Source organism: Melitaea cinxia, chromosome 22 (assembly GCF_905220565.1).
Source record: "Melitaea cinxia chromosome 22, ilMelCinx1.1, whole genome shotgun sequence".
Taxonomy (NCBI): Eukaryota; Metazoa; Arthropoda; class Insecta; order Lepidoptera; family Nymphalidae; genus Melitaea; species Melitaea cinxia.
In genome coordinates this window covers 12,607,203-12,617,844 of record NC_059415.1, presented here as the reverse complement: position 1 = coordinate 12,617,844, position 10,642 = coordinate 12,607,203, and the positions used below count along the sequence as shown (strand labels likewise).

General features: G+C 32.7%; 1 protein-coding gene across 1 annotated transcript in view; it reads left to right on the top strand.

The window, feature by feature from the left end:
- Positions 1–481: 481 nt before the first annotated feature.
- LOC123664785 (inward rectifier potassium channel 2-like) overlaps positions 482–10,642 on the top strand; it is a 36,945-nt gene continuing 26,784 nt past the window's right edge. Inside the window, exons 1-2 of the mRNA XM_045599263.1 lie at positions 482–1,135; positions 4,895–5,036. Coding sequence (XP_045455219.1) covers positions 705–1,135; positions 4,895–5,036 — 573 coding nt within the window. The 5' untranslated portion in view covers positions 482–704. The remainder of the gene's footprint in view (positions 1,136–4,894; positions 5,037–10,642) is intronic.

Sequence of the window (10,642 nt, the reverse complement as noted above, 5' to 3'; positions counted from 1 at the left end):
ATTACCAATACTCACTACTGTTTTCTTCAGTCTTCATTTTTTAAGTCTATCGTATCAGTTCATCAGTTCTATATGAAGCTGTTGATTGGTTCTAGTTTAAGATTTTGTTTAGCTATAGTTACAGCTAAGTAAGACGCAGTAGTCAATAAAATAAAATTCCTTTATCTTATTATGGTCGAATACAGATTGTCTCAAACATGAAGAAGTTGTGTGTATAAAAAGTGTAAAAGAAGATAATTTATAATACACATAATATGAAAACAAAAGAACTTGATAATATACATCAAGAAATAAAAAAAAGTTAATAATATTATTTTAATTGATACTTATAGGATGCATACATAGGCATTATCTATCAATTTTTATCACAAAAGTTACACCATACGCGTATGGTCCATACGTCTTGCTATTGAAATTATTATAAAACGTCTGACGCAGATTAACCCACAGCATCCGTTCAAGGTCGCTCCGGACCAGTCCGCCGAGCACTCCACTCGCAATTACCACTGATAACAATGATAACGCTATCACTCGACATCACATTACGCTCTTAGCTAATCATATCGGTCAATTTTGAAAAAGTAATGATAGCAATAATATAAACGATGTTATTATTAAATATATTGAAAAACAAAATAATTTAAAAATTCAATAATTAAATCTGTGAAGTGCGTGAAGTAAATAAAGAAATAATAAGTGTTAAAATGGAAGATGTAACTAAGAATGATACGGAATACGAAAAAATCAACCAATTGTACGATGAGTGTCTTAATTATTTAAAAACTGTCAAAAATCATGAAGATCCATTAACGAATGAAGAGAATCCTGAATACGCAACTATACAAGAAGTTAATAAAGAAACAGATAATCAAATATACAGTGTACCAAATAAAGTTAAAACATCCGTCGAGTTGAAGATCGAAAATGAATTGGTATCAAATGAAAGTCTGAGTTCTAGTTATAAGTCTGAGAGATTGAGGCGTCTATCACAACAGCTACCGAAAATTATAATTACTCAAAGTAATACAAGCTTGAATGTTCAGAATGATAAACCACTAGATGTAAATAAATCAATAAATCAGAATCATGTTGCTTACCCTCAGAAGAGTACTGTTAAGAGAGTTGATGTTAAAAGGTAAGTTAAACTAAGAATAGCGCTTAAAAGTCACTTTTCGATAAAAAAAGAAAAAATTACTTCACCAATAAAACTTGATGTGCAAAAACAAATTACATTATTTGTAGAAAAATAAAAAGTCAATTACAAACAAGTATGTGTGTGTGTCTTAAATTAATTTTTTAATGCAAAAACAAAAAAAAAAAGCGTGTAAAAATTTGCTAGAAATAATTTTTTCTTAGTCTGTTACAATAACTATATATTAACTTATTTTTTGTGTACAGTAAGACGTATAAGTATTTTGTGTGCATATCGGGTAGTCTGAGAATCGGCCAACATCTATTTTTCATAGCCCTAAGTAAATATAACAAATATAGCAAAACAACGTTTGCGGGCTCAGCTAGTTAAATTATAAAAGTAATAAAACTACAAATAATCATTTATACGTGTGAATATAATTAAAAAAAATGAACATATAGTATTAAAGAATAAATAGTTTGTATTTCAATTTTTTTAAGGTTATTTATGATGAAAAGTTTAAATCGTGGATCAACAATATTTATAGTCACGACTTATACTTTTCCACGGTTCAAGAACGCGCATAAATATAATATTAACATAAGCTATTCACAATCCATATTCATATTTTGTTTATATCTGCGACGCTAATTGAACCGCTAACTTATCGTTGAATAATTTTATTACCAGTTTTATTCAATTTTAACCGGATTATTTTTTAAAAATTAGCCTTTCATAATTTTGTATTTACTTACTTCATTTATAAGAATTAAATCTATCAGAGGCAATTATATTAAGAATTATTAATTTTTAATTTACTTCATGACTAGATCATAATCAAATACTTATTTGTTCATTTATTTATTACTAGCTGACCCGGCGAACTTCGTATCGCCTAACACAAACTTTATCATATGGTATTAAAGTTCAAATTGACTTTTAAGTATTATCACAAATCTTTTGTATGGGAGTATAGAAAAGTGTTGTTTTTAGACTTTTTCAGGAAATTTAAATTTTTTTTTTAGCATTTTTCTCTCTCCGTAAGAACCATCCTCGTACTTCAAGGAATATTTTAAAAAAAGAATTAGCGAAATCGGTCCAACCGTTTTCGAGTTTTGCGCTTAGCAACACATTCAGCGACTCATTTTTATATTATATAATATTCGTGTTATGGTATTCTTTTGCCTTTTAATTCGTTGTATCATAGTCAGTCTATTTTATATATGGTCGTATTTCTCATTTACCATAACTGTATGGCTATGTGGAAGCTTTACTGGTATGTGTAATATTTTATTGTTACTACTTATATACAAATCCTTCATACTATTGCTATCACTACATAGTATGGAAAATACAATTTTGATAGAAATAATTATCACTACATAATATAAAACAAAGTCGCTTCCCGCTGCCGCTCTCTGTATGCTTAGATTTTTAAAACTACGCAACGGATTTTGATGTGGTTTTCTTTAGTAGATAGAAAGATTCCAAAGGAAGGTTTATTTGTATAATACATGCATAATATAGTAGAGGAAGACTGATAGTTTTAGAGGTTTCTAATGTGATATCGTAAATAAACACATTTTTTGCTACTAAATTGCAAATATTTATTTTATATTTAGTATCAAAATTACACCTCTACGAAGCCGGGGTGGGTAGATTAATTAGAGAAAAGTCCGTTTTGTGACGAAACCGTCAATAAAACGATTTTTCGAGAGCTTACGTGGCGAACTCTGGTTATGCCGTATAAGATACATCAAAACAATGTACCTACTATAGAATTGTTTATCACAAAAAGGCTTACAAAAACGTCCGCGATGCGATATATCTATCTCCTAAGGTTGACTCACAGTAAACATTTTATTTGTAAATAATTCGTTTTAATATATTACTTAATTTACTAAGCTCTCCTGATCAGTATTAATCCTTATTTGAATAAGCATAAAGTTGCCTTCATTTAATATAGATTAAAATTGTTTTTTAACTTATTTAATTTAAATGAAAAGTTACTAAAGGCGTATCGCGGGCCTTGGTCTATTCTATAGCAAAGCAGAGTGCCCAGTGCGAGTTTTGTTTAATCCGCCTCGCAATAACGGGTGTAAATTTTAACTTCATTTTGTATGGGGAATTTAAAAATTGCAACCTAGTTCTCGGGTTTGCCGCTAGATGGCTCTGTATCGATTGTATCGTATTCTATTCTTTATCGTCTCGGCTGCATTGCTTAAATTCCCATACCAAATAATCTTCACGTACAAACGCGTTTCTGTAAATAAAACTCGCACTAGGCATTCTGTATTAGAAGTGTTAGAACGTACTTCAGAGAAGATAAAACTTTTGTTTGGAATGTAATTTTTATGCACATCTGGCATATCCTGCTCAAAATCTTAGTCGGGCTGCTAAAGTACCTCGATCTTACAGAAGATCATAGCTATATAACATTTCTATCATGCAGTGTTGTGTTCCCGTAAGGTGACCAGAGCTCCAATCGGCAAGGCGCTTGCGATGCTTCTGGTGTTGCAGGTGTCTATAAGCTACGGTAACCATCAGGTGAACCGTACGCTTGTTTGCCGACTTTGCATGAAAAAATGTATATATAATAAATTAAATTATGGGTTAAAGGACTTTTTGTAACGACGTTTTTGTACTGTCGAAGCACAAACAAATTGTTCAAAGGACCCGTGCGAAGCCGGGCTGGAAAGCTGGTATCTAATAAACAAAATAAGACATAGCACGCTGCTATAGTAACTTAACACAGTTTTTATTAAAGACTAACTATGGAGTTTCTAGTCGGTTCGTCTCTGCAGAATCTTCATTCCGAATCGGTGGTAGCTTTACCTTTCAACTATAACTTACATGATATGAAATTCAAAAATGTTTATAACTTACAATTAAAATAAATATAATTTTTAATTGCAAAAACACGGTTTAAAGGTGCTTTCGAAGTCTATTTGAACAAAGTTATCTTTGATTTTGAACTGAAAAACGCGAGCAAAACCGCATAAAATGCCTAGTAATAATACGTAATGCATTTTGCCACGTTGTTTTATATTGTATATGTATATTTATGTAAATAAAGAAGAGAACGCGGTAGTCGACCGTCGAGTCAATATTTGTTCTCTGATAAAACAATGCGTCACGGTATGATAATTTTAATTGGTATAAATGAAAAGGTAAATTATGTTAACGCAATGTACGGCTTAAAAGACTTTTTATTATTTGTATTTGGGAAACTTCTTAAAGCATACTTAATTTATTATTACCTAGCTAGCTGTGCCCAAAAAAATATTGTTTATTTCGCAGATACAAAATAAATTTCTAAAATAAAAGTAGCCTATGTTACTCCTTATTACATCGGCTAGACAGCTGGAACAAACAGACATACAGACAATAATTGGAAAAAAAAATTTTTGGTATATGTACCGTGTATACATCCATGTGCATTTAGTAAAAAGCGGTTATTTTAATATTACAAACAGACACTCCAATTTTATTTATTTGTATAGATTGAGAAAACACATGAAAAGCATTAAAAAATTGTGACATTTAAAAATATGGAAACCTCTAACCTTTTGTGACACATATAAAACAATAATAAGCCTCAAGAATTGAGACAAAAAGTTTTTGCGATATCCCTAATAATGTATATTTGACTGACTACTTTTTCGACTACCTACATTGTACATGTCGATCTAAATTGAAATTATGTTTTTGTTTACCCGCCAACAGTTATTTTGAAGTCAGTTAAACGTCACTGTATTCCAGAATGGAGCCCGCGCTGCGGTACCGAGCGCACAGCGACTTACCCAAGCGTCTGATAACGAAGGGTGGCGTCGAGAACGTTGCCCTGATATCGAATGTGCCTTTTGAGAATATTCGCTTGTTGAACGACACTTTCCATACTTTGGTAAGGGTAGACTTTTATAATATTTATATTTTTTTGACTTCAAAAAAGGTTACTCAATTCGACCGTATATTTTTTTATGGATGTTCGGGGGATAACTTCGTCGTTTATGAACTGATTTTGATAATTATTTTTTTGTTGGAAATTGTTGGTGTAGTACTATGATAAGGAAACCGAGATCTGATGTGGGATCCTAGAAAAATCGAGGGAAACTCCAAAATCCGCATAACTTTTTACTGGGTGTACTAATTTTGATAATTTTTAATTTAATCGAAATCCGATGTTTATCATGTGGTCACATTTAAATTTCATCGAGATCTGATTACAACTTTTGGAGTAATCTTTGATAATGCGTATTTACTTGACTAATTTTTCGTCTACATATTGAAGGCGGTTTTTTTTTTCGTTTGCGTGCAAACACAATTATTATTAATAAGTATGACTATTATGTACAACCCTGGACACTAATTTATGGGGTTGGGGGGAAAGAGGGGGGTTGGGTGGGGGGGGAGGAGGGTGGGTTTTCACCCCTCCGGCAGCCTATTTTCGTGTAAACCCCGTTGTTACAGAGATAAGGTTAAGGTTAAATTTTTGTTATTTTTGACTCCACCTTAATTCTGGTGCTGCGGTAAGTTTACTCATGCTCCGTTCTGCGACTATCACGCGTTATTTTCCAAGAAATTTACGTAAAAACGATTTTTACTGTAAGATGAAAATACGATACGAACTGACCTTTAACGACTGACGAATAGACACTTTTAAACAAAATAACGCCACTTTTAAACAAAATAACGCGTAGTTGTGCTGCGGGACGTCCACTCATGCTCCGTTTTGGGACTTTCACACGTTATTTTTCGAACTAATGGTGAAATAAAATGATAATTTAAAACACAATAACAATTATTAAAAATACGATACGAACTGACGTTTAACGACATAGACAACATAAACTGAGTTCTGGGACAGATTATTAAATGCATAATATAAATTATATAAAAATCATTTTTAAGATTTAATAATCTAAGCTATTTTTATTTATTATTAATATCTCAAATAATTGTAATTTTCTTTTCTTAAAGTACTTTTAAATTTGTATCCATAAATAAGTCAGAGATAGAAATAGATTAAAAATACTTTGAGATAGTTTAACATTGCGTGCTAGAATATAGGTTTAGAAATTCGAAAAATACCCAAAACCGAATCGGAGCACCCCACTGTCCACGTGGTCTTGGTCTGTCCTACCCCTAGAGTGTTTTTTTTGTGCCGCGGAGGCGCGGAGGGAGGGCAGCCCTCGCCCGCCGTGCGAAAGCGCGCGAACGAATGCGTAGAGGAGCGGCTGAGGCTGGTCGCCGCAGGCGACCAGCCTCCGCTGCGGAACGGAGCATGAGTGAGCGTGCTTTCGCACGCAAGGGCGGAAGGGCTGCACTTCCCGCAGCGCCGGAGCCAAGCGTTCCTCTAACTTTCGAAATTCTTCTTCTAGCCTGAAAACTTTAACCATGGATATCTCCATAACTATGGGGTTCTGAGGTGTGACAGTGGTACCAGGGGTAGCGTTCCCCATCCTCTCCCCCCTTCCCCCCACGTCGTTAAACGTTGTACTTCTTAAGTTAGATAGGTTAGGGTTATTTTTTTTTTTTTTTTGTTAAACGAAACTGTCGTTAAACGTACTTCTTAAGTTAGATAGGTTAGGGTTATTTTTTTTTTTTTTTTTTTAAACGAAACTGTCGTTAAACGTACTTTTTAAGTTAGATAGGTTAGGGTTATTTTTTTTTTTTTTTGTTAAACGAAACTGTCGTTAAACGTACTTCTTAAGTTAGATAGGTTAGGGTTATTTTTTTTTTTTTTTTTTGTTAAACGAAACTGTCGTTAAACGTACTTCTTAAGTTAGATAGGTTAGGGTTATTTTTTTTTTTTTTTTTGTTAAACGAAACTGTCGTTAAACGTACTTCTTAAGTTAGATAGGTTAGGGTTATTATTTTTTTTTTGTTAAACGAAACTGTCGTTAAACGTACTTCTTAAGTTAGATAGGTTAGGGTTATTTTTTTTTTTTTTGTTAAACGAAACTGTCGTTAAACGTACTTCTTAAGTTAGATAGGTTAGGGTTATTTTTTTTTTTTTTTTGTTAAACGAAACTGTCGTTAAACGTACTTCTTAAGTTAAATAGGTTAGGGTTATTTTTTTTTTTTTTTTTTGTTAAACGAAACTGTCGATAAATGTTTAATTAATTTTATATATAATATATAAAGTATAGCAATTAATTTTATATACAATATTAATTATATGTATATGATAATTTTAAATTAGATACGTTATGGTTGTTTTTTTTTGCAATGACAAAAATTAAAATAAAAATAAAAATATATTTCAGTAAAAAGTATGACATGAAATTAAAATAAAATACACTACAATCATTTTGTTTAATAGTCTGTTTTAGAACTGTTTATGTTGTCTATGTCGTTAAACGTCAGTTCGTATCGTATTTTTAATAATTGTTACTGTTTTTATTTTATGTACAGTTATTTAGATAAGAATAATGATTTTGTGTTTAAATTTTTTCTAAAAGTAATGCTAAGTGACGCGTTATTTTGTTTAAAAGTTTCTATTTGTCAGTCGTTAAAGATCAGTTCGTATCGTATTTTGATTTTGCAATAGAGATCGTTTTTACGTACATTTTTTTTGAAAATAACGTGTGAAAGTCGTGGAATGGAGCATGAGTGCATTTCCCGCAGCACTGGAATTAAGCTAGAGTCAGACACGGAGCTCTAAGGTATTGTAATAATCAAATCTAAGGTATTGTAACCTCAAAACTTTAACCACAATATTTTCGTAACTATGGGGTTTACACGATAATAGTTGCCAGGGAGGGTTAGGGGGGGTAGAAACCCACCCTTCCTACCCCTCCCAACCCCCCTTTTCTCCCTTAACCCCATAATTTAACCTTAAAACATTAACCACGATGTCTTTGTAACAACGGGGTTTACACGAAAATAGTCTGCCGGAGGGGTGAAAACCCACCCTCCTCCCCCCCAACCCACCCTCCCCCCCCACCCAACCCCCCTCTTTCCCCCCAACCCCATAAATTAGTGTCCAGGGTTGTACATAATTACCATAAGTATATTTTCTAATGAATAAAACCCTTCTCATACGTGTAGAAAGTGGCTTATGCCCAGCTGTGGGATCTTACGAGTTAGTCAACCAACCGATATATACATATTTTTTTTAATGAATATGGTAGTTTTTAAGATTAGCGTGTTCTAATATTGTGCATATGTTCAAAATACATTAGCCCTTCTTCGTAGATAGACGGTTAAAATGTATCATAAATAAATAAATAAACGACTCTAGATTAATTAAACACTAGGTATGTATTCATTATCTTTATATCTTAAGTACTGTAACAACTTAGTCGTAAATGTTCCGACTGTAAATGAAAGTGTTTTAAATTTTTTATGAACTTGGATTATGTAGAAGTTACTCTGTTACATCAAGATTAAAAAAAAATTGTTTACTCATGTCTTCATCAATTAATTTTCTAGAGACGCAACTCCACTTATGTTGCAAATTTGCGGCAATAATAAAAAAATTACATCATGTGAAGCTGTTTAGTTGTTTGACCTCATTTTAACATATAAACAGTTATAGCGATAGCTATATAATCAATCCATACAATTAAGCAGCCTTACCTGTTGTTCTGTATGAATGAGCATCATGGGCCCCTTGACTAACTGAAGGACACGTACAATACTTATAAACTGGACTAGCTCGTTGGCACAGTTTGTAGTGGGCCTGCTTTCTGTTCCGCGGGTTGCGGGTTCGATTCCCGTCTAAGTCTGAGTGTAATATTTGTATTTATATATCTTTATATGTATTATTTGGATGTATATTAAAAAAAATATTTCTAACAGTTGGTTGTTACCTGTAACACAAGCATTAAGTTGCTTTTCATAGGAACAGACGATCGACACGAACATACACATGTTATAAGATATTTATTTATAAATACAGGTCAGATGTAAAAAAAATAATAATAGCACAAAATTAAAAAAAAAAAACGTTTATTCGTAAACAAAAATAGGCACAAATTTCGCTATATCTATACCAATATTATAAAGCTGAAGAGTTTGTTTGTTTGTTTGAAAGCGCTAATCTCAGGAACTATTTAGTGTCCAATTTGAAAAATTCTTTCAGGGTTAGATGGCCATTTATCGAGGAAGGCTATAGGATATATTTTTTTTCAAATTAACACGTGTGAAACCGCAGGGTATAGCTAGTGTATTAAAAAATAAGAAATCGTCAACATCGGTCAATGTCATTTACATACTTACGTACTGCTAGGATCATACTCCACCAATACAAAATACTAAAAAAAAAATAAAAAAAAAAATAAAAAAAGCCTTTATTCGGACATTAAATTTACAATTATGTTAAAATTATTCACACATATGACGTTTTTTAATTTTCTGTAAGTCCGTTTGCCAATCGACAAAGGCCTCCTCCAACCTATTCCATTCTAATCTCTCTCTGACCACCCTACTCCATGTTGTACCTACAATCTGTCTGATATCATCATCCCACCTTTTTTGTTGTCTACCTCTTTTTCTTTTACCTTTCCTTGGGTACCATTGTGTAACTATTTTGCTCCACTTGTCCTTTCCTCTAATCGTGTGTCCCGACCACTTCCATTTTAGTCTTTTTATTTTTATGGCGACGTCCTGTATCCTGGTTTTTTTCCTAATCTCGATATTTCGCTTTCTTTCCCCCTTTTTTACTCCTATCATATTTCTCTCCATTGCTCGTTGGCAAATGGCAATTCTGTCCATTGTGTTTTTTGTTATGGGCCATGTTTGGCTCCCATACATTAAAATTGGTAAGATACAGGCATTAAAAAGTTTACTGTTTATTGTTATATCTACATTTTTGTCTTTCATGACTTCTTTTAGATCCCAATACCTTTTCCAACTGTTTGCTATCCTTCTTTCGATTTCTTTGTTTATATTATCATTAGGTGATATTAGCTGACCGAGGTATATATATTCGTCTACATAACTGATTTGTGACTCACCCACATTTATACCGCTTTTATATCCATTACTCATAACTTTTGTTTTCTCGGGATTCAATTTTAGTCCTACTTTATCACTCTCATATGCTAACTCGTTTAACATTATTTGTAGGTCGCCTGGCGTTTTTGCGAATAACACAATATCATCAGCAAATCTTAAGTGTGTTAACGTGCGGCCGTCGATGTTTAAGCCCAGATTTTCCCAGTCGAACTTTCTGAAAATCATTTCTAAAACAGCGGAGAAAAGTTTTGGAGAGAGAGGATCTCCTTGTCTTACTCCTTTTTTAATCTTAAATGAATCTCCTTTCTTTTCTAGCTGAATGCACGCTGAGCTATTTTGGTATACGTTTCTGATCAGTCTTATATATTTCTGTTCTATCCCTTGTTCTCTTAATGCCTCCCAGATGTTTGCATTATCAACGAGTCAAATGCTTTACTGTAGTCGACAAATGCCAAATAGTATATAAGTTGATGTTCCGTGTATTTCTCAATGATTTGTCTAGTAACATGGATATGATCAAGTACTGAGTAGTCTTTCCTAAAACCT